The sequence below is a fragment of the Sodiomyces alkalinus genome, assembly GCF_003711515.1.
Source record: "Sodiomyces alkalinus F11 unplaced genomic scaffold SODALscaffold_2, whole genome shotgun sequence".
In the NCBI taxonomy this organism is placed as follows: domain Eukaryota; kingdom Fungi; phylum Ascomycota; class Sordariomycetes; order Glomerellales; family Plectosphaerellaceae; genus Sodiomyces; species Sodiomyces alkalinus.
Genome location: NW_021167080.1, coordinates 5,186,712 through 5,208,561, shown reverse-complemented (window position 1 = coordinate 5,208,561; position 21,850 = coordinate 5,186,712). Strand labels below are relative to the sequence as shown.

Below are 21,850 nucleotides of genomic sequence, written 5' to 3'. Positions count from 1 at the left end.
GGGCATGTCCTTCTTGGGTCTTTCTTTTGCGAGTCAGTCAACCCACTTCGCCGTTGCTAGTTCTTACTTCGGTGGGCGTCTCGTGTCATTCTCGTGTGTTTTGGTAAGAGAAGCCACAAGTCGTGCTAGCAGTTGTAGGGTGACAGATTGAATCCATGAGAATGAGAACATGTCTCCGAGCCGACGAGATCCTTTTCACATTACGCGTGCTTAGACTGGATAATGTTAGGTATTCTGCAGTAGGGCAGCAATTAGCTGGTTGAATAAAGTAGAACAGAGCGCATATGGCATACATGTACTGCGTTGTGTTTCTCGGGTCGGTGCAATGTCTTTTGCAAATTTATCTGCCTGTCACCACGGACACTCACTGAGGTACCTTACGTTATTCCGTCATGACATCGCAAAACGTCCATGTACTTCGTAAATTCACCCGTACATTGCCAGTTGGAGTTGTACGTACCTAAGGTATAGTGTGAAAAGACGAGATTCATTATCCGCACGGAGTCCTGAGTACCGTGGAAGTACCTGGGTTGTGTTATCTTATCAGAATGCCCGCCTTGACAAGTCGGGTTTAGCGCATTGAAGAAATTCTGAATTTCTGCAACGTCTGAACTTCTGGACTTCTCACCTTGGACGTGAGACGCCCCCGAATCATCACCACAACTCCAAACGGGCCAAGCTCCCCCTTCACACACATCCGTCTCGATCGCCGTCGCCCGCCTTCAACCATGGCAGCCCCCGTGGGACCTCTCGCCCAGGTCAAGCTGCCCTCGGGCCCCTCGCCAGTGACGGCCGAGCAGCGCTACTGGATGTCCTTCAAGAACCAGCTGCAGATCCCCTCGCCTACCTCCTACCCAGTGACCCATATCAGCGCCGCTTCCAACGACGGCCACTTCGCCGTGACCACCGGCACTCGCGTGCAGATCTACTCGTCTCGCACCAGGAAGCTGGAGAAGACCGTCACGCGCTTCGCCGATGTCGCTCGAAGTGGCGACCTGCGTCGTGATGGCAAGGTCCTCGTCGCCGGCGAGGACACCGGCCGCCTACAGGTCTTCGACATCAACTCGAGAGCCGTTCTCCGGACCTGGATGACCCATAAGCAGCCCGTCTGGGCTACCCGCTTTTCCCGCACCCATCTCACAACCCTCCTCAGCGCCTCCGACGATAAGACCGTTCGTCTCTGGGACCTCCCCAGCAATGACCCGACCCACACCTTCGTCGGCCACCAGGACTACGTCCGCAGCGCCGACTTCATCCCCGGCTCTTCCGCCAGTCTCATCGTCTCGGGAAGTTACGATGCCACCGTGCGCCTCTGGGACCCTCGTGTCCCGCCAGACCAACCCGTCATGACCTTCAAACACGCCGCGCCCGTCGAGCACGTCCTCCCCTTGCTCTCCGGTACCACCCTCCTGGCCGCCGCCGGCCCGGCCATCTCCGTTCTCGACCTCGTAGCCGCCCGCCCCGTCCAGCAGATCACCAACCACCAAAAGACGGTCACCTCCCTCTGCCTCGCCTCCGGCGGCACGCGTCTCGTCTCCGGCGGTCTCGATGGCCACGTCAAGGTCTTCGAGACGACGGGATGGAACGTCGTCTCCACCACGAAATACCAGTCCCCCATCCTCACCGTGCGGGTGCTCGGCGCCTCGTCAGAGAGTCCCACCACGACCGGCGACTCTTCCTCCTCTTCCACGTCCGCGTCCGACCGCCACCTCCTCGTGGGCATGCAATCCGGCGTCCTGAGCATCCGCACCCGCCTCACCGGCACCGAAGCCATCCGCCAACGCGACCGCGACCGCGAGATGGCCGCCCTCCTAGCCGGCACCCTCGGCGCCCACGACGCCCGCGTCGACAAGCGCAAGCGCCGCATCGCCGCCTCCCGCCGCCTCGACATGGCCGGCGAGGGCGCCGACGTCGTCATCGCCGACGAGCCCCGCGACGGCGCACGACGCCGCCACAAGTCCGAGGCCCTCTGGCAGCGCGACCTCCGCCACGGCCGCTACGCCCTAGCCCTCGACCGGCTCCTCGACCCGGCCTCGGTGGCCGAGCAAGACGCGAGGAAGAAAGGCGGCCACAAGAAGAAAAGCAAGAGCAAGAACGACGCCGCCGGGGGTCAGCCCACGGAGCCTGCGCCCCCGCTGGAGGTTCTGACGCTATTGTTGGCGCTTCGTCACCGCAGTGCCGTGCGGGCCGCGGTCGAGGGCCGTGATGAGCGGACGGTGCAGCCCGTGCTGCGGTGGGTCAGCGCGCATATCGTTGACCCGCGGTACGTCGGCGTCTGTGTCGAGGTTGCCATGCACCTTATCGAGCTGTACGCCGAGTATGCCAGTGGCAGTGCCGAGCTGGCCGCTGGCTTCCGAACGTTGAGAAGACGAGTCACGGGCGAGGTGGAAAAAGCAAAGGTTGCCTGTGAAACCGGTGGCATGGTAGAGGGACTGGTATTAGGGGCAGTATGAAGAGTTTTTGGTGTTTTTTTGCTGATCTGTGTTCCTGCCGCATGATAATTCACCGTTCTGCCGCTCCCAAAAGAACCATAGGGGGGATTTGTACGAGGTAGCGAGTCGGTTGAAGACGGAGAGATACCATGGAATGGCGGCGGGTCTTTCGAGAAGCGGACGGATTTTCCTGTTTGCATTGCGATGGCGTTCAGGGCAAGGCCGGCGAAAATAAGGGGTAAGAATAAGGACAAGATGAAAAAGAAACTACCAAAAAAGAAGAATAAACAAAGACCACAGAATTTATCTAAACTGCCGTCTCCGGTCCCGTAAGATCACACTTGTTTCATAATTCTATTCTAGCGTCACATACAGATGGCCTCAACCAAGGCCAGAAAGAAGTTGAGAGAGATAAAAAACTGTTTCGCCGTTTCGTCATGTCTGAAACAAAGATGTGTGTACAAGATGGATGGCTGCGCTGTACGTGTGGATGTGGATGTGGCCCCGAGTCACCCGCTCAAGACGTGGTTCGAGATCCGCTTCCGCCCGGCACTCCGGAGGCCCTCTCTTTCCGTTTTGAGTCGTCGTCATCGTCATCGTCGTCGTCGTCGTCGTCGTCGCTGTCCCCGCCGACAGCGTACGCGTCCTTATCCGGGCCGTCCGTCGGCGTGGCAACGTGCAGATCACCCAGCCGGCTCTCGTCGAAATCTCCAGCTTCGACATCCCGGTCGCCTCCACGGCCCAAGAGCCGGTCCGCGGCACGAGAACGCGACCGGGTGGATAGGCCGACGCCTTCGCCACCGGCCAGCCCATGGTAGTCCTTCCTCCTACGACGTTCGCGCCAGATGTACCAGCCCCAAGCGCCCGCAGCGATGATGACGATGACCAGCACGACCTGGCCGGAACGGTAGTACACCTTCCATTTCGCCTCATCGGCCTGCTTCTTCGTCTCCTCGTCCGTCCCGGCATGGCCACCACCACTAGCCCCACTGCCGGCGGCATCACCATCGACATGGGAGTCGAAACCAAGGCCACTGGCGGCACGGACATCGATTTCCATGACGCGGTCGAGCATGTCGCGCGAACGCAGAGGCCAATCGAAAGGCACCATGTGGGAGGCCTCGTTGAATAGAACGTAGGTGAGGTTACGGGCCTTCTGCCAATATCCGGCGTCCTCGCCGTCAAAGGTCCAGTTCAGGCGCGGCGTCGACTGGAAGCCCAAGGCGCCGTTCCATTCCATCCTTTCGATGAGCATCTCGGTGCCGATATGGTTGCAGATGAGGTCTTCCGCGCCGGAAAAGAGGGTGATGGACACTTGTTCGAGCAGAGCCGGAAGGAGCTGGCGGGCTGGTTCTGAATGTTGTGCCCGAAAAGAGGCACCTACGGCACCGTTGCACTCCTTCCAACCGGTGGTCTTGCCCGAATTGATGTGTAGCGCCTCAACGACCTCCTTCTTCCGTAGGTAGGGGGTCACATCAGTGAGATCGGGCGGCCAATTCATTCCGCATGAAGGGTATGTATCCTTGAGCCGGACATCGTACATATTATAGCACTCGCGTTTGCCGCTGAGGTTGAGGGCGGAGGTCATCTCGAGGAGCTTTTGGAGGATGTCCTCGCATCCGGGCATGTCGACCTTGACTTCGACGGCGAGACTTTTCCTGCAAATTCTCCACAATTGCTCCAGTTGCTTCGCATTGGGAGAACCCCTCTGGATAAGGTTCTTTTCATAGGCAAACTTGAGGTAGGCGTCGTATTGTTCCATCGGCGAAATCCAACCGTTTCCAATCACGAGCTCTTTCAGATTCCACTGCAGCTCGGGTTGAAACTGTTTATTCCTTTCGAGGATGTGCTTCGCAATGTACGGGATGTGCTGACCAGCGTATGACTCGCCTGCGATGTATAGCTGTCTAGAGTCAGCAAAAAGAAGAGGAAGAAAAGTGCACAATGGCAGGGCGATCAACTGTGCCCATGTTCGGGAAAGAAAGGCGAAGGTGGACGTCATCTCACCTCATCGGACTGGTACTGAGGGAACAATTCGAAGAACTTTTCAAGGAAAATGATGAAGTGCTCGGCCATCTCGTCGAGCTCGTGGAGGTAGGCGTTGGTGTCGACATAGCTGTAGCCGGTTCCGACAGGGTTATCGACGAAGAGAAGGTTGGCGAACTGATTCCACGAGCCGTTGTTATAGACAAGGTTGTCGCCGCTGACACGGTACGGACCGATCTCCATCAATGCGCCATCCTCGGAGCTGCAGCCGGGCCCGCCGTTCAACCAGATGACGGTACGTTGCTTATCGAGAATCTGCCGGCTCTGGAAATGCCAGAAGAAGAGGTTGCCATTATGTTCGGAGTCGACCTCAATATGCCTGTAAGGGTGGAAGGCAGGGCGCGTGTCAGAAAAGCGATGCGACGGGCACTCAAGAAGGCTACAGAAGAAGAAGAAGAAGAAGAAGAAGGGGGGAGGGTCGGGGGGACATGGGAGTCTCGGGATGTCACGTACCCAGCATGCATCTTGATCTCGGGGGAGCTAGGGGCGCCCGGCAGCTTGCGGACATAATAGTCGGCGGCGCTGAGGGCACTCGTCATTCGCATCCATGGCAATGCTAGAAGGATGCCGCTGGCGATGCGCATCGGAGACGGGAAGAAGAAGAGAGGTGCCATGATGGGAATCGCCTTGCTAGACGAACCCTGGGCAAGAGATGGGAGATCGTGGGATGAGAAAAGAAAACTGACCCGGTCAGATTGTATTCATGGGAATATACTGGGCCAGAAGTCACCAGAGAAAACTGTGTCGAAAATTGAATGGGGTGAAGGGGGTTTGAAATGGGACACAGGATTCCCCCAAGTTGGTCGTGAATTTACGGAGCAATAATTACTACCGAGTAGGCAGCTCGGATTCAGAGTGCAAGGTGTCCGCTGTGCAAAGTGATGACGGGAACTCCGCGAATAGAGTGGAGGCAGGTACGTAGCCCGCTAGTGTCAGCGTTGGTTGGTAACAACGGCACTGTACGAAGTACCTCGACTTGTTTCGGCGGCTGGATAAGGCTAAGCTTTTCTCGGAACAACCCTTTCCCGGTTAGAGATATCATACTTAAGCCACAGCGATGTTCAGGAAAAACTGTTTCGTGAACCGTTAGACCCAGAACTGTCGTGAACTCCGTACTGCCTCACACGGTGTCAACGGGTTCAGGTGCAGGGAGGTCCAGAAAGTACAGCAATCATATACAAACCTAACCCAGAAACAGACATGAATAAAGTACATACAGTGACCTGGCAGAAGGACTGAAGTACTTTACATGATGATTTGCGTGTAAAGTGCTTCGGTCCTTTTGATACCTGACAGGATATACGGATTCGGGTTTTAGTACCGTTTATCGTCGCTTCAAGTCTCTTTACCTAAACTAAAGTACCTTACCTTAGGTATGAACTTGGCAAACGCTCCTCTCTTTCAAGAGCCTACATAGGTTTAATTAAACCTTTCGGGCGTTTTCCTGACAACGGCTTTGTTAAACGTACCTAGCTACAGTGGGTGAGCAATAATTTCGGTACATTTTAAAGATCCAGTGATTCGATACTTTTGCAATATAATATGGTTTTTGCCCTAATAGAAGCAAGTGTTCCCCAAAAGGTTCGAAGCATTCTACTTTGGGTTATCCCGAAACTTTTGCTCACTCACTGTACGTAGATACTGTTTCTCTGTTTTTGGATAGCTCTGCCCCGAGTACCTTACCTTAGTTTTCCGTATCCGTACTCCCACCCTTCATGCATGTACCTCTCCTCTCCTCTTTGAGAGCATCACCATCTCCACCAAAAATTAGCAGGCCTTAATTAGCAGCCGAAAATTAATCGAAATTCGACCAAGCCTGTTGCCCGACGAGTTCTGCCAGCAGAAACGCGAACTACCATGTCGAACCCAAAAGGCAAGACGTACATCGTCGAGCACCTTGATCCCGAGCTCGGGCAGTGGTCAGAGCTCGAATATGTTGCCATCGCGAAGGAAACGCAGGTCGCTCAGGGGACCTTTCTCCTTTCCAGTCTCCCTGAAGCCTTCAACGTGCCCCCGGCTCTCAGTCAGGTCCCCGCCTTCAAACCTGAGCGCCGTGGCGTGGAGGAACTCTATGCCAATGATAAATCGCGCGTTTGCCTCCTCGACCCTTCGGCGTCCAGCGACCTTGGCCCGGACGATGGTGACAAGTTTGACGCTTTTCTTTTCGGTGGCATTCTCGGTAAACCTCTCACTCTTGTTTTTTTTTCTTTTTCCTTTTTTTTCTTCTTGAACGTCTATCCCCCAGCAAGACCCTTTAAATTTGAAAACCCAAGTCTCATTGCAACGACCTCGACAACTGACTTCATAAATACGTTAAATTCCTGAAGGTGATGACCCCCCGAGAGGTAAGTATCCCATCCACCTACCCGAGAACAAGTCAGTGAGCATCATAAGCTGATGACACGACAGACCGCACTTCTGAGCTGAGGAAGAAAGGGTTTGAAGGGAGGAGACTCGGACCAAAGCAGATGACTACGGATACCGCCGTCCGTGTCACCAGGATGGTAGTTGAGGATAAGAGTGAGCCAAAGACATTTGGAAATCTCATCTCGCATGGAAAATTCGCTAAGTTTGGCATAGTCCCTCTCGATGAGATCTCCTATCTCGATTTTCCCGAGCTCAAGTTCAACGATCATGAGAGCACTCAAATGCCTTTCCGCTACGTCAAGGGGCAAGATGGGAAGCCGATGATGCCCGAGGTACGTTGGACTATCTAAGGCCTCCTGTTTCCCATGGCCGAAAAGCTAACTTTGACCCAGGGCATGATTCAGTTGATAGAAAAAGATGCAGACAAGAGCATCGATGATTTGTTTTAAACTCCGGTCATATTTCTTGCGAAACAAGGAGACAAGGGTCGGAAAGTTGACGGTCCACACCCGTCGCATCCCGAAGACGGTAAGCCGTAGTGTTATTTGGGCTCTCTAAAGAACTAGGTATTACCGTCGTCTGTCAAATCTGCTTTATAGCGGCTTGATATAAGTAAGGAAATTGCTGGACTAGGCGCCATTTAACAGAGAGTCATAATATGAACTAAGAATGGACAAGCAAAAGATATAGGATACAGTGCTATGTTATTCAATCGAGCAACAGAGGTATACGAGAACACATCATGTCCATGACGGACTTTCCAGGTATAAGGCATAGTGAGTAAGCAAAAGTTCCGGGACGATTCAACGTAAACTGGCTTTGGACCCTTTGTAGAAATTCGTTAGCTGGACCACAACAATCTGGGGAATCATCTAGTCGTTGCGCAAAGGTACCGAAACACTTGATGTGTCTGAAATATCTCGAAATGAATGCTCACCCACCCACTGTAGACAGTTCTAGAACGTATCTCGAGCGTATTTCCATGTTCCTTCGGGGATATATCACGACACTGCACTGCAACTCCGTTCTACATAAAACGGTTCGATAATCTGCGCGAAGAGGGCTCCAATCGGCGTCAATGATTGAACAGAGACGTGAAAGGAAGAAAAAAAAACCCCTTGCCCAGCTGTATCATGCATACTGAGTAAACACTTCGTACAAAAACCCGAGGGACACGTTTAGGACCCACGGGTGACTTCAGACGACATAGTCGACGAATCGGGTCGTGTACCCTGCGGACATGCCTTATGGGGCTTGCATGGGGCAGCTGTTCCAGCCCAGTGGAGTGGGGAAGAAAGGGAGGGAGCACGCACCACGACGCGGGACGCGGAGGCTGTGCGTGCAGGGGCTAAATTCTTAGTGGTTCTCCAATTTCTGACCTCACCTCAACCTCAACCTTAACATCAAACCTCGTGAACTCGAACCACGTTCTCATCCCCTAGCCGAGACCGCCGCGCAGACACAGCAAACGACACCGCATTCGCAAGGCTGCCTACGGCTCAGCGATCGACATTTTCACGAGAAGCTCACCAAGTATAGCAGGACTGTCCTTCATCTGCCCTCGGCACGGAGTTGCTTCTCCATACCGTTCTTGGTCACTGCATCAACCCATCCCCGCCCGCTTCCTCTCCGAGATGTCGTCCGAAGACGAGCAGCAGCCGCAGCAGCCCCCTGCGATTAACTACGCTGCTGGGTTCCTTCTCGTTGGTCTGGCCTGGGGCCTCACCACACCGTTTATCCGCCGCGCCGCCAAAGATCATCGCCCACCACCACACCCGCTCCTCGACTCGGACGGCGTCAAGCGCAGCTGGCTCAAGAGCCGTCTCTACGGGGCCTTCTTTGCCGTAATCGATCTTCTCAGGAATCCGCGCTATGCGGTGCCCCTTCTCATTAACCTCACCGGAAGCGTGTGGTTTTTCTTGCTCATAGGGCAGGCCGGTCTGTTTTCTCCATTCTCTCCCGGAATCCGTCGTAACGTCCAATTTATAAAAAAAAAAAACCATCCATCTCATCTCAGTCTCCATCACCATGTCGTTTTTCTTGCATATATGTTATGTCTGCATTTATGAGTGGCTTCGTCGAGGGCCATAACATAAGTGGCGAGGCTGACGGGATTTTGTCCTCGTAGAACTGAGCTTAACTGTTCCCATTGTGAACACCCTGGCCTTTATATTCACGGTCATCGGTGACTGGTGGGTGGAAAAGAAAGTGATCAGTCGAGGTGAGCCTTTCCGGGTGGCTTACTCTGCGGGATCAGGCAGGACCCCCGTGAACAACTCACAGCGCTAACGAGTATGCAGAGACGGCGATTGGCATGATCCTCTCGCTTTGTGGAATAGGGCTTTGCGTTCAGAGCAAGACTGGTTGATAGGTCTCGTACATTGATAGGACTCGCACACGAATCCCGGTCCCAATTCCTGTTTTCCCCTACCCAAGTTGCTATTTCCCTTTCAGACGCCCTTAGACCAAATTAAGCCGACTTCTGAAGAGTGTGGTGTCTTGTTCTGCGGCGCATACAAGGCCATCTTGAAATAATAGATACAAGAAGAGATGAAATCTGAAATATGGTCCGACAAAATCCTGCGCCGGGCAGTTTCGTCTGTCCCACCATGGTCCTATTTTCTGTATGCGCCTTTTATCCCGATTCCCTGACCCGCTTCACGCATCGCTGTATTTACAAAAGAGAAGCGTATCCAGTCGCCAGATAATTCGAAAAGAAAAAAGAAGAAAAAAGAAGAAGAAGAAAAGTCGCATGCAATGTGCTCTCCAAAGCCCTCACTGTCGAGAGTGCCATCGTCAAGATGCTCGCTCATCGAAAGTCGAAGGTATGTGCTCATATAACATGGGGGCCGTTTCTCATTAGAGATTAGAGGATCAATATTAGCGTCGTCGTGCGCGAAGCCAGCGCTGCACGCTGCGCAAGCTGGGATCTTCGTCCGTCCAGCGGCCCATGGTCTGATCCGAGATTTGGAGTTCGTGGTAGACAACCTCGTCCGTGATCATTGAAAGCTCCTAGGATAAAGAATGTCAACTTCTGTCGGTCTTTCTTTCGGAAAGGCCGAGGTGGGCCAGGTCGAACCAGGAGAAGGGGTAAGAGTCGTGCAGGGTCATTTTTGCTCAAACGTACAGCTCGCAACTGTTGATCACAGGCCCTTAGGAGCGACCGATTACCGGTATGTGGCCGTCCGCCCTGCAGAATGGCTTCCCGGTTCTCAATCCAGCGCTGCGCCGCAGCTTGTCGGAGATAGATCTTCTGAGCTTCGTGTCTCCTGGCATACGAGTCCAAAAGGATTCTAGGCCGGACGCGCGTTAGCGACCTCCCATTTGCGCGGGAGGAGAAAGTAGGAACTAACTGCTTCAGCTCGGCCTTCTCCTGTTCCGCTTCTCCATCCGCCTCCGGGACCCTCGTGTCGGCAGCGCATTCCAGAATGTGGTGCCCGTCGATGGCGCATTGCCGCAGGGCCGCCCAGCCTTCGGTGTAGTAGTCTTCCACGTTGAGGGGTTCCGTGGGCGCAGCGGCAATGTGGTACTGGAGAGTCCGGAAGTCCGAGAGGACGTCGGCGACTCGCACCGTGCGGCGGTGGTTCACTGGTTCCCGGTTCGCGTTAGACTCGTCTGGCTCTCCACGATACCCCATACCCCATGCCCCGGGTCGCCATCGGCATCGGCATCGGCATCGGCATCGCCACCACCAACCACCCTTTCCCTTGACAACTTGCCACTGGCTGGGCCCACTTACATCCGTCCATGGCAGCGAGTGATATGGCCAAGAAAGAGATCGTATCGGAAAATTAAAAGTCGAAAATGTCAAGACGCAATGGTAATATAATACAGTTTGATATGAAGAACGATTGGAACGAGTGAGAGAAAAAGACGACCGCTGGACCAGCAAAAAGAATGACAAGGCGGTATGTGATAGTCGGCGAGATATTAACCCACTTGACGATCTCGCAGCCCTACTCCCATCAGAGCACCAGGCTGGAGAGGGGGAGATGGAGATGCCTTTTGTATATGGCGGTCCGAAGGCCTCCCAAAGGTCTCGTAACCGGCACATAGTCTTGAAATGAGTATAGGAAAAGGGGCCCTTTCCCCCCAGCCTTGTTCTCTTCGAGGAGAAACTCAACCGAATCTGGCCCAGGGGACCGCGCCATGGAATGGAGCATCACAGATGGCAAGACGGAAGATGCCCCATAGGGTTGCATGAGCCCAGGAAGACCTGTCGCCAGTCGAAAGGCTGCAATGGCCAAAGAGTACCAGACACAACACCGAATCGGGAAAGACATGATGCTCCTCACGTACCTGGGATGAAGAGGCTCTTGACAAGCTGCGAGCTAGCCTGCACGTTGACATGTCGTCCGACCCCCCGTCTCGTGCTGTCAATGGTTGACCGGCGTCCGGGAGGCCTGGCGCCTTCATGGCACTGACGCAGGAGAATAATCACTCGTGTCCCGCACAAGGCGGGCCGGGGTCATGGCTACGAGAGATAGGGAAAAGGGGAAGGGATTGTTCTGAGGGTGGAGATATGATAGATGGGCCGGGTCACATTGGACAGACAAGTCGGCGGGTATGACATGTTCAGATGGTTGGGGAAGGGGGGGGAGGAGGGCGGTGGAGTTAGACCAAGGTAGACAAGGGGTTTGAACGTAGACGGTTGACGGCCGAGGGGGTTGTGTAGTTGTACGGGTAGAAGGAGTGCAGAAGGGAGTGCGATGGGGGTTCATGAACCAAAAAGCTTATGGAATTCTTACTCGCGGAGATGACTTTGACTGGGGATTCTCAATGAATGGGGGGGGGGGCATTGGATGAAACACGAATACGTATCCGTACAAGGTAAAGTAAAGGTACATGCGGTGAGCAATATAGGGCATGCCCATCATCAAAATGGGGGACCGCAAGGATTTGGCTCATTCTTTGACAACCTAAAGACCTACGAAGTACAACAACGTAAGACCGCTGGACTTTCCGGAAGAACCAGCGCCCCGCAATCCCGCCAAGTACCCCGATTCGGTAGGGGGCTGGGGCCTTGCATGCATCGGAAAGACCACACTGGTGTGTCCCTCCCAGCAGAACGTGAACCAATCGCCGAGCGGTCAAGCCCAGGACCGGCACCGGGAACCTGGACCAGCTGAAGGCCAGCGATTTAAACGAGTGATTTTTGGGGGACACCATGCATTGGGATGCAGTATCATAAATTAAGTTACCTATGTGTCCAGACGATATCGCTCTTATGACTGGCTTGCGGATTTGTTTGCGGTTTCACTCCTTTCTCTTTCTCTATTTCTCTCTTTCTCTCTTTCTCTCGTTCTCTCGTTCTCTCGTTCTTTCGTTTACCTTGTCTCTTGCTCCCTCCGTTCCGGCCATGGCTGACGCATGCCCAGCTGGTTCCCCTTGCACTGTCTCGATCGGACCCGACCCCTTATCTTGTCTTATCCCAAGGATCACGGCGATCACCACGAGGAGAGCAGGGGAGCAAGAAGGATTATACGACAGTAATAGGCCCGAGGATCATCAACAAATCTCATGTTTCTCCTCCTCTGCATGTCCCTTTTTATTAACCACTCGCCAATCCGTCGCCATTTCCGGGCCTCCAACAGGATCATTGCTTTACTCTCGTTGCGAATGAGATAATCCGCTCCTTCTCACTGAACCAGAATTATTGCCACCTCCCGTATGCTGCAGATGCCTTGCCCCCAGACGGAAATATCTCCTTGCATAGTGACTGGCTGCCCTGTGAACCCTCTCGTAATCAATCCTATTGCGCACTTTCCTTTCCCTTCGCCTGACATCTGCCGTGGAACGCGAAAGCAGCCTTAACAGGCGCACTCTATTCGTTTTGAATTCACGTTTCATCCTCCCCAACCTGCAACCCCTCTCATAATACGAGACGACAAAAGCAGCCCGCCCTGCAACAAACCAAAATCAAGTCTCCTGGTCCGAGACTCGGGGTAAGCAGCTACAGTCAGCCGAGCCAAAATTTGCCTCAGCCATTCATTTTGGCTTGGTGCTTGCTCAACAAAAGTTAACAGTTACACGACAGGGAGACCATAATGCACAGGGGGGTTGGAAAGTCATTGATTCTTTCATCTAAACCGCTCATCATGTACGGCTAGTAGTACAGCACCGAATCCCTACGCCTGGACCGTCCGAGACAGAGGCCCTGACTTTGCCCAGCTGCTCGGTTTGCATGGCGCTTCATTCAGTTCACCTCACCGAGCCTCCAAGGGGCACCCCAAGGACACCTCCAATGCGAAGACAAGAAAAGAGCTTTCACCTGAGATAGGCTCCCTCCGCTCAATCCTTCTCCGCAATCGCCTGAAGCCGCTCTTCAATCTCGTCCTCGCTCAGTGTCCTGAACGTGGTATCTGTTCCCTCCTTGCCGTCTGCTCGAGGTCCGCCGACGATGCCAATCTCGATCTCGTTCTTCTTAAAGTCCACGCTGAGAACGTTGCTAAGCGTGGTGATGGCGAGTTCCACAACATCTTCCCACGTCCCAGGGGCGCAGTCCTTGCTGCGAAGCTTCTTCTCCAGATGGTTGAGGGCCTCTTGCTGTTTGGGGCCCGCAGCCGTGCCCTTATAGCCGATGTAGTAGCCGGCCGGGTCCGTCTTGTACAGTTGGGGCCCGAACTCCGAGTCCACCGAGATAAGAGTCGTCGCTACTCCGTAGGGTCTCATGTAGGCCTACAATTTTTTTTTAAAATACCCGTCAGTACGGTCCGCTGAGGCGCCGAACTTTTCCTCCCGGCTCTCCGCATCTCTTCCCAACCCGTGTCTTGACTCACCCGTTGTGTGTAGACTTGGCTGATGTTGGCCAGCCGCTTGGCCAAAGCGTCGCAGGGCATTTCATACCCATACTTGTACCGGAAATCCGCGGCCTCCGACTGGGCACGCTGTGCGAAAGCGCGAGCATCGGCGATGGAACCTGTCATGACGCATCCCACCGAGGGGGAGAGACGGAAAATGTGGGAGACTGAGGAGGGATCGATGAGTTTATCCTTGGTATGTTTGTCAGTTTACTGATCCTTGTCGAAGACGACCCCACGATGGCTTGTGCGGCGACGTACCGGAACCTTCTTCTGGGAGAGAACAACAGCACAGTCCTTGCCCCTAATACCTATGGACATGATATTCGCGGCTGTAATTGCCTTGAAGGCATATTCTGTCGCATTCGGTCGTCAGCTCCCACTTTGTTCGTCGGTTTCGAGCAGATCAGGTCAAGTGGTAGTCGCTTATTCCGGCTGGCTCGCAAGCACAAAATAAGGTCGCGGGGTAAAGGTAGAGATGGGTAGCCATACCGACTTGGTACAATCTCCCCTGCTCGGAGAAGATCGTGATGTGTCGGTCGTAAGCTGAGCCGCCTATGAGAAAGATGAGGCTGTTAGCAACAATGCCAGATCAAGACCAGCCGAGTTGACATGACGAACCCGACATGGTGAATGTATTTCAACGGACAAGCCGATCGCTGAAGGTGTATAGTTTCTTTGGATTTATGGGCAGTCGCTTAATGTGGAGGAGTGCTGCGGGTATCGGTCGAGCGATGGATGTCGGATGTCGGTTGACGTTGTGGGAGAGAGCTTGGATGAGCTCCAGCATCGACGCGTTGGCTAGCTTGCCTGGAGCACAGGTTAGTCGTTCAGTTTGCGTGCCAACTTCCCTGTCCAATAAGATCTCAGTATATGGACATCCTAACGTTCATTATGTAATCAGCCCACTACTTTGTACTTCTTGATATCCCGAACTGTCAATTCTTTTTCTTCTTTTTTTAACCTATTTTTCTTCTTCTTTTACTTTCGTACTTATATTTCTCCTAGTAAGGTAACATGGAAATAGAAGTTATATGCGTATCCGTGGATTTCCAATTGGGTAGACTGAGCCTGCGAGAACTGGTACTTGAATCCCTACCTTATAATTAAGGTACTCTGCTTCCAAAGGCACCTACCTTAAGGTAAGGTACCTACAGACAGGAAATATCCCACCGAAGATTCTCCGCCAGCTACGAGCAAGACTGTACAACGTACTCTGTACAGCTACGCCAAACACGGCCCCACCCTTACCCATGCCCAGCAAATTCTGTTTGTGTGGAGTGGAAGCATACAATTGGGAGGAATCAGAAGGCGGCTTTCCATGCCAGCGACATAACGGCATTCCACATATTAGCTGCAGCTAAAAGCACTTGGCTACAAATTTCTTCCGCCTGTCTTCTCAGCCAGGAACGCACATAACTGCCCCTCCATTCCGATATTGTCAATCAGAACTCGGCAGAAGCGTGTCGGAGGGAACCAGCGTGGCCGCTATCAACAAGAACATGTCGTCCTCCACGAATAGCACCCAGCGGGTGCCGGCCTGGAAGCGATTGGGCCTCAAACTTAAGCAACAGCCTGCAGCAGCAGGAGGTACAGACATTGGAAGCAGTGGGCCCCCCTCTTCCACACCAGGAGGATCGCGGCCCAACTGGGCAGGAACTCAGAATCTGGGCGTCAACGCCTCGGCTGTGACCACCAAACGAAAATTGCCTGAAAATTCCACGGATTCCCCTCCTGCGGCGGCTTCACCTTACAAAAAGGCCCGCACGAGCGACGCGGCCTCCTCTGCCACTCCCACTCTAAAGAAACAAAAGTCCGTCTCCTTCGCCGAAGACACGAAACCCGGCCTCCCTGCCCTGGCGGAGCGCAACGGCATCAAGACGCCGTCGAAGAAACAGGCCGTGAAGGCGTCGGCGCCGAAGAAACAAAAGAAATCTCAGCCAGAAGCGGATATCAAGCCGGCCCTAGCCTACCTCAAGGCGTGGAAGACGTCCCGGGACAGCTGGAAGTTCAACAAGAACCACCAGACTCTGTTGGTGAAGCGGGCCTTCCGGCCCGACGCTATCCCGTCCGAAGACATCGAGACGTTCTACGAGTACATTCGAGACTTGAAAGGGTACACGCGACAGCGACTGAGGGAGGTGGCGATGGAGGTCCGGAAAGAAGACGATGCCGCGCGGGGCAAGGAAGGGTTTCCGGAGGGGACTGCAGACCCCGATTCCAAGCAGGCCGAGTATGAAGCTCTCGTCGAAAGCTTTAAGAGGCTAGACACCGGAGCTGGGGGGTCAAAGAGGAAGAGGTTCGACGAGGTCGAGTTCGTGTCTCGAAATCTGGACAACGCTGTCACCCAGAGGGTCGTGAAGCGGATGCGGGCCGAATTGATACTGGAGGATTTGTCAGAAAGCGAGGACAGCACAGACAGCGATGCTGAAACGACGACCACCACGGAAACCTCCAAGACCACGGCCACCAGCGAGTCGTCGACGCCGGCGCCGCCGCCGCAAAATGTCGCCCGGGTGGACGAGCGGCAGCGGCTGCCGAAACTGGAGAATGAGACTCTGCCCCTGCCACGCGCGCGGCGGCGCAAGGTGCGCGTCATGGCTGATGACACGAGTTCGGACGAGTCGTCGTCGGATTCTGATTCTGATTCCGATTCCGAGAGCGATTCGGGGTCCGATGCCAGCGGCAGTGGAAGCGGCACAGACGGCAGTTCGTCGGACGAGGACGGCGGCGATTCCGCGGACGACGATGATACATCGAGCAGTGATTCCGCCGACTCGTCGGATGAGGAGACCGAAGCCGAATCGTCGGAGGATTCGTCGGATAGTGAAGATGAGCTGCCTAGCAAAGCGAGAGGGGCTCAGTTGAAGAAGGCGAGGTGAAAGGTTCTCGATCCAAAGATCAGGAACTGATGAACAGTTAATTGGACTTCGGATGGTGGAAACTCATTAATTGTAGAGTTAGACCTTTAGACACCACCTTGTAGGTGGGCAATTTCTAGCAATGGACAGATAAGGATACCCCCTTCCCCTAACGACGAGTTCCCAGGTCCCCAGAAAGCAGCTCGGTTTGTCGTGAAAGTCTTACGACGAAGCGTATAATCTTGTGAATCCCTGCTCCGGAGGCTGCAACCAGTTCCACTCGTCGTACTTTGTGCCGTCCTGCTCGATGGCATGGAAGGTGTATATGATTCTTCCCTTCTGGCTCGTGTTCTTCTCGCTCTTGTGCAACAGATTGCCGTGTATTAAGACGAGATCGCCAGCCTTCACCTCGCCAGGGACATACGCCGTTTCTGTGCCTTCGCCGCCCTTCTCGGCGTACTCGTCTCCGGGAGGAAACCGCGTGCCCTCGTTGGCGACCATATCGGTCCCGACGGCGACGCCCCCTTGCTCGCGACGCACGAGGCGCTGGCGGATAGGCGCCCCGCGGTGCGAGCCGGGCAGGAAGCTAAGGCAGCCGTTCGCGAGCGTGGCGTCCTCGAGGGCGTACCAGAAGCCGACGGCGGAGGGAGGGTCGGTGTAGAGGAATGTCGAGTCCTGATGCGGGGGCACGGCGCCGCCTATCTCGGGCTGCTTGCAGATGACCATGCTCTGGAGGCAACGGGGGTCGCGAAACCCGAGTGCGCGGGCGACGGCGGCGGGACGGACGGGCTGCGAGGTTTCCCCGGCGGCGGGGTCCGGGCGGGTGATGGCGCGGAAGGGAGCGGAGAGTTCGTGCAGGTAGTGGCCGATCTTGTTGACGGCGCGGGCTTTGGGCTTAATCAAACTGCCGTCCGGGCCGAAGGCATCCTCCTCGAAGAAGAAGCGGACCTTGTCGCCCGAGCTGAGGAAATAATCGTCACCTACGTGCTCCGCGCCCTCCTGGCCCGTTGAGAAGCGGGTCATGGGGTGGTCTTCGAGGGAGAAGGAGTCGAGTAGGCGGTGCGTCTCAGCCAGACAAGCGGCAACGGTGGAAGGTGTCAGGGCTTGTGGAATGATGAGATAGCCGTCGCGATAGAAGGTCTCGACCTGTTCCGGGGTCAAGCCCCCCGTCTCGTGGCGCTGCGCCGTAGCCATTGCGAGGGGCTAACGTGGGTGGTATACCGTAGCTAAATGAGTCCCGAGCAGTAAGAATCTTACTTTGACCGAGCGAAACGGAACCTATTGTATAGACAGGCGTTGAAGCTTTGTTGAGGTCAAATGTGCGTGTGGATGTCAGAGCTCAGGTTACACTGTACATACGGTAATTACCTGCTCCGTACTCCGCACGTTTTAGACCCCAGGCGGGCGCGGGGTGATCCAAACGGATAGCGCCGGCAAGGAACGGTGCACCTAGGGTACCTGGGGACCACATCTTGTACTCCGTACGGGAGTGACCTCTCATTCGCAACATCAGCACCAGTAAAAACGAGGAGCTAAGCCGGAGGCAGAACTCTCTCGGGATGAGGTAGGTACTCCCTCGAGAATTCCAGGTTGGGAGGAAGTGACAGTCGGTTTGATGGTCCCTGACGTCATTCGGGAGAGAAGGCACAGATATCGGAACGCGACGAACGGGTGGCATATGCTAACTGCTGCACTGCCCTTCCTCTTGCGCACCCTCGCACCTAATCAGAATTATCATGGTCCCGTCTGATATGCACCAGCCAGGAACCTCAGAAAATACTTGGGAAAGGACAAATACAAGCATATGAATGAAGATCGCTACCAGGGCTGTATTGAACGTCCCATCAATACCGAGTAGTAAAGGGAGAAGAAAAGGAAAAGGAGAAGAAAAAAAAAAGCCCCCCCCCCCCGGAAGATAAAGACTACGTTCGACCATTCCCATTGAAACGCCATGTGGTGGCATCTGAAGGCGATTAGATCAGGCGCCGCATAATAGGATGCAGCCCTGAAAGACAGACGCCCGCCAACGCCACGATCGTTGTCTCATATGAAACGGTGCAAATTGCAAAGCAATGGGCCCTGCCCACCAGAGAAAATGGAAGATGTTGGTAGAAAATCTAGGACCTCGGCGGACAGAGCCTAGGATACAGGGTCCTGCAGGAACTCGTAGTCGTCCTCGGGCGGAAGCAGGTAGGCCGAAAGGAGCAGGCCTACTGAGCAGAGCACCGCAATGGAGGCGCTAACAGTGCAGAGGAACCAAGACGTATCTAGGCCCCAGCCGGGAACGGTGAACTGATCGTCATTGTTGTAAATGTAGACCTGGCGGCGGAAAGGCGGCAGATGTATTGATTAGCTCGCTGGCGACACAAATAACAGGGAAATACCGAAGGAACGTCGTACCACGACACCCATGATGACAAATTCGACAAGAGCGGCCAGGAGAAGCAGGGGGCTCAGCACTTTCCAGCCAACCTCGCGCTTGAACTTGCCTCCTGCCATGACCACCACAAAGGAGACGATGCCGGCGAGATAGATGACGGTAGCGAAGGATGCAAGGAAGCCCATGGTGCGCCAGACGCCACAGAAATAGCGTTCGTCGCCCTGGCATTGGTCCTCGGTCGGGAAGACGCGGCATGGCGGATCGTTGAGATCTGAGCAGGTTTTGTGTAGACCGATGTGCTTCGAGTATGTCTCGCCGTCGACCGAAGTGGATGAGTAAGAAATCCAATTCGGAATCGCAATGGACGCGATGGTCATGGCCGTCGCTGCAGCGATATATTGGTGTTAGCCCATTTTCCTATTCAGATTCCTCGCTGGACATAAGTAGCCGGCGGTGATTCCCAAATAGAGGGGTCAAGGGTTCTGCGTAGTCAGATTGTTGGTCCTACAATACCCATGACGGCACCGAGCGGACGTGTATTGCTGCGACAAAAAGGAGGGGAAAACCCCAGGAGAAATAGGGGGCCTACCAGCAACGAAAGCCACAAGAGCAGAGTAGTAAACGTAAGGCCGGGTCATTTTGCCGTTGTTTTCAAATGGTAACTGAAGTCGATTCGGGACCTAATTATCTGATTCCTCCCAGTGATTTGAACTCGGCGAGGATGAATTAAAGAGTGGTGGAGATGGGAAAAAGGAAAATAAGAGTCTGCTGGTCGCTTCATCTTCACCAGGCGCAACCTTGGATATGCACATGAGAACTAACAAGCTGCTTATCACTCCCAAATAGGGAAGCTTCGCACCCAGCAGAGGTTGAGTGTGGAGACATGACGGTCCGCAATCCAAGAAGTACACTGTATAAGGGGAATAAAACAGCATGTGATTGGTGTCTCTCTTAATTGTGGGCCACATTGTCTAATAACAGGGATGACTATTGAACGGACCGTAGCTTTTACGGTTACGTAAAGGGCACGGACTGTCGGATACAGCGTAACCGTACGGTAGCCTCCGACTAGGGGAACCAGTTCCTGTGCATCACTCCACCCGCACCGTCTCAAGCGCAATCGGGCGATCCTTTGCATAGCGACATGAGAACCTTGGAAAGGCAACACTACGAAATCCGGGTTACCTTGCATGGTAACTGGTAGGAAGGGAGACAGAGACGACAGATACTCCACAGTGTTCTTAGGACCCCTTGTTGGTATTATTGGTCGGTGGAAACTTGTTCCTCGGCATCGAACTATCACACGCGCTAGCTTAATTCTCTGTAGCCGTATGGGCGGCGTGTCCTCGTATCTGCCGTTAGTGGTGATCTGGGGAGGGATTCTTATCCTCACCAACTTTTCTTGGCCACGCTGAAATGGTGTCTGCCTTGATACTCTGCTTCCCTCTTCTGATTCTCTACTAAGCACCATCTGGCTCTAGCAACAATGGCCCCTCCTCCTTTTATTGTTTCTATGTCCCAGGCCATTCTTCCGTTCGTTAACCTAGGAAGCCGAGCACGAGGGCAGCGGACACTCCGACGAGCAGATAACTCGTCTGGGGTTTGGAGAGAGCACCTTGGTTCGGGTCCGTGGTCCTAGCAGTTCTGTTGAATCGTTAGCAACGAGTGTCCCTGCCGCAGAGCCGCGGCCCCCATGGCGGAACTCAAGATGGAGCCAACAGGAGAAACCTACATCTGTCCGTCGCAGTCGACGAAACCGTTGCCACTCGCGCCTGTGTGGGTGATCTGGCCGGCCAGCTCACAGTCCTCGGTAATGATAACCCGGTCGGGGCCAGGGCGACCTGATGAAATCTCCGGCGTCAGCACGCGCGCCGTCGAAGGAGCACTTCCCCCTAGCACTCGTCTCCCCTCTCCTCCTCCTCCTCCTCCTCTTGAACCTGTCCTTGTCCTATCCTCCCCGGGTGCAACTCACCTCCGGTGTAGACGCGGCCAGAGCTAAGGAGAGGGAATCCTTGGTAGGGTCCATCAATGCCGTCGAACTCGAAACCCTCGAAGTTGCGGTAGGCGTGCGGATAGGTAGACCGGCCGGCGGTCGTGCCGCTCTCAAAATGTTCGCAGGCTGCGTCGGCAGCGGCCTGGATTTCCTCGCGACTGTATTCGTTCCTGCCACAGACGACGTCTTGGGCGACGACGTGGGCGCACAGGGCGAGAGCCGCAACGGCGAAGCTGAAATACTGCATCTTCGTCGAAAAGAAGGAGGAGGTCGGAGGGCGGATATTAACTTTCACAAAGACGGATATCCGTATCGTCCTTCAGAATGATCGATCGCTCCCTCTTAAGACCTGTCTGTAGATTGAGGGAGCCGTCTTGTGTCCGCCAAGAGGACGCAAAACACGCGGAGATGTTTGGTTGGCGGACGCCGACGGGAGAAATTACGGATACACTTGGCTCGTCATTCACTCAGGGTCCGTGTCCTTGTTGAGTCCCTTGAAGGGTCCTTCCTCAGCCAAACATTCCAGCTTAACAGTGACTCGGTGTCCCTGTGCTATGACTAAGGTATTGGCACCTTATCTTGTTGTATAAGGTGCCTTAAGGTAATGTAACCTTTGTACTTCGTGATTCATTGTACGGCGTTTTCGTACCTGCGTACGATCCGTATCCGTACCATTCTCCAGATTGCCCCACGATTATTAAGGATTGTTTGGCTGGGCCTGAGGTCTGCCCCCTACGTTGTACAGCATCTTTATTACTGGCTTACGCGGCCCAGGGAAGGAACGGGCAAATCTTGGCATAGTTCTTGACTCCATTGGACGCATGCGCCGGCCACATCACACAGCTCATCCAGGTATCAGTGTACGTATCCGTACTGTATATAAGGTACCTACCTTTAGGTACGGTACTTGGAGGTAAGTCATAAGGTACCTTATTAATACATCGACCCCGTAATTACGTTGTACATGAAAA

At 54.3% G+C, this 21,850-nt stretch overlaps 12 protein-coding genes across 12 annotated transcripts; 4 read left to right on the top strand and 8 right to left on the bottom strand.

Annotated features, from left to right (window-relative positions):
• The first annotated feature begins 523 nt into the window (after window positions 1-523).
• SODALDRAFT_331143 (WD domain-containing protein) lies at window positions 524-2,832 on the top strand. The gene has a single exon (XM_028611387.1). The coding sequence runs from the start codon at window positions 729-731 to the stop codon at window positions 2,451-2,453; it is 1,725 nt and encodes a 574-aa protein (XP_028469222.1). The 5' UTR covers window positions 524-728; the 3' UTR covers window positions 2,454-2,832.
• A 117-nt stretch (window positions 2,833-2,949) lies between these two features.
• Window positions 2,950-5,062, bottom strand: SODALDRAFT_271226 (pheromone-processing carboxypeptidase KEX1; the record flags this gene model as incomplete). Its single annotated transcript, XM_028607760.1, has 3 exons — window positions 2,950-4,335; window positions 4,440-4,797; window positions 4,932-5,062. The coding sequence occupies 3 exons, from the start codon at window positions 5,060-5,062 to the stop codon at window positions 2,950-2,952; spliced, it is 1,875 nt and encodes a 624-aa protein (XP_028469221.1).
• Window positions 5,063-6,221: 1,159 nt separating this feature from the next.
• On the top strand, window positions 6,222-7,610 carry SODALDRAFT_331141 (DUF431 domain-containing protein). Its single transcript, XM_028611386.1, has 5 exons — window positions 6,222-6,657; window positions 6,806-6,823; window positions 6,888-6,998; window positions 7,059-7,177; window positions 7,238-7,610. The coding sequence occupies exons 1-5, from the start codon at window positions 6,336-6,338 to the stop codon at window positions 7,292-7,294; spliced, it is 627 nt and encodes a 208-aa protein (XP_028469220.1). The 5' UTR covers window positions 6,222-6,335; the 3' UTR covers window positions 7,295-7,610.
• Window positions 7,611-8,243: 633 nt separating this feature from the next.
• Window positions 8,244-9,542, top strand: SODALDRAFT_331140 (integral membrane protein). The gene is made up of 3 exons (XM_028611385.1): window positions 8,244-8,783; window positions 8,974-9,066; window positions 9,146-9,542. Exons 1-3 carry the CDS (start codon window positions 8,480-8,482, stop codon window positions 9,211-9,213), a joined length of 465 nt encoding a protein of 154 aa, XP_028469219.1. The 5' UTR covers window positions 8,244-8,479; the 3' UTR covers window positions 9,214-9,542.
• A 183-nt stretch (window positions 9,543-9,725) lies between these two features.
• Window positions 9,726-10,594, bottom strand: SODALDRAFT_322546 (hypothetical protein; the record flags this gene model as incomplete). Its single annotated transcript, XM_028609731.1, has 4 exons — window positions 9,726-9,857; window positions 9,973-10,138; window positions 10,199-10,433; window positions 10,585-10,594. 4 exons carry the CDS (start codon window positions 10,592-10,594, stop codon window positions 9,726-9,728), a joined length of 543 nt encoding a protein of 180 aa, XP_028469218.1.
• Window positions 10,595-11,078: 484 nt separating this feature from the next.
• SODALDRAFT_118863 (hypothetical protein) lies at window positions 11,079-11,671 on the bottom strand. Its single transcript, XM_028606612.1, has one exon. The coding sequence runs from the start codon at window positions 11,564-11,566 to the stop codon at window positions 11,258-11,260; it is 309 nt and encodes a 102-aa protein (XP_028469217.1). The 5' UTR covers window positions 11,567-11,671; the 3' UTR covers window positions 11,079-11,257.
• A 1,118-nt stretch (window positions 11,672-12,789) lies between these two features.
• SODALDRAFT_331135 (proteasome subunit alpha type-6-B) lies at window positions 12,790-14,410 on the bottom strand. The gene is made up of 5 exons (XM_028611384.1): window positions 14,267-14,410; window positions 14,138-14,200; window positions 13,907-14,001; window positions 13,625-13,837; window positions 12,790-13,523 (listed from the first exon to the last, which is right to left on the bottom strand). Exons 1-5 carry the CDS (start codon window positions 14,271-14,273, stop codon window positions 13,137-13,139), a joined length of 765 nt encoding a protein of 254 aa, XP_028469216.1. The 5' UTR covers window positions 14,274-14,410; the 3' UTR covers window positions 12,790-13,136.
• A 619-nt stretch (window positions 14,411-15,029) lies between these two features.
• Window positions 15,030-16,678, top strand: SODALDRAFT_331132 (hypothetical protein). The gene has a single exon (XM_028611383.1). It carries the CDS (start codon window positions 15,148-15,150, stop codon window positions 16,525-16,527), a length of 1,380 nt encoding a protein of 459 aa, XP_028469215.1. The 5' UTR covers window positions 15,030-15,147; the 3' UTR covers window positions 16,528-16,678.
• A 50-nt stretch (window positions 16,679-16,728) lies between these two features.
• Window positions 16,729-17,700, bottom strand: SODALDRAFT_308093 (phytanoyl-CoA dioxygenase family protein; the record flags this gene model as incomplete). The annotated part of the gene is made up of 2 exons (XM_028609079.1): window positions 16,729-17,092; window positions 17,135-17,700. 2 exons carry the CDS (start codon window positions 17,698-17,700, stop codon window positions 16,729-16,731), a joined length of 930 nt encoding a protein of 309 aa, XP_028469214.1.
• Window positions 17,701-18,645: 945 nt separating this feature from the next.
• Window positions 18,646-19,524, bottom strand: SODALDRAFT_271516 (hypothetical protein; the record flags this gene model as incomplete). The annotated part of the gene is made up of 3 exons (XM_028607779.1): window positions 18,646-18,825; window positions 18,907-19,271; window positions 19,476-19,524. The coding sequence occupies 3 exons, from the start codon at window positions 19,522-19,524 to the stop codon at window positions 18,646-18,648; spliced, it is 594 nt and encodes a 197-aa protein (XP_028469213.1).
• SODALDRAFT_118710 (hypothetical protein) lies at window positions 19,492-20,544 on the bottom strand. The gene has a single exon (XM_028606610.1). The coding sequence runs from the start codon at window positions 20,355-20,357 to the stop codon at window positions 19,719-19,721; it is 639 nt and encodes a 212-aa protein (XP_028469212.1). The 5' UTR covers window positions 20,358-20,544; the 3' UTR covers window positions 19,492-19,718.
• Window positions 20,487-21,356, bottom strand: SODALDRAFT_331129 (Ribonuclease/ribotoxin). Its single transcript, XM_028611382.1, has one exon. The coding sequence runs from the start codon at window positions 21,124-21,126 to the stop codon at window positions 20,779-20,781; it is 348 nt and encodes a 115-aa protein (XP_028469211.1). The 5' UTR covers window positions 21,127-21,356; the 3' UTR covers window positions 20,487-20,778.
• Between the last annotated feature and the right edge of the window lie 494 nt (window positions 21,357-21,850).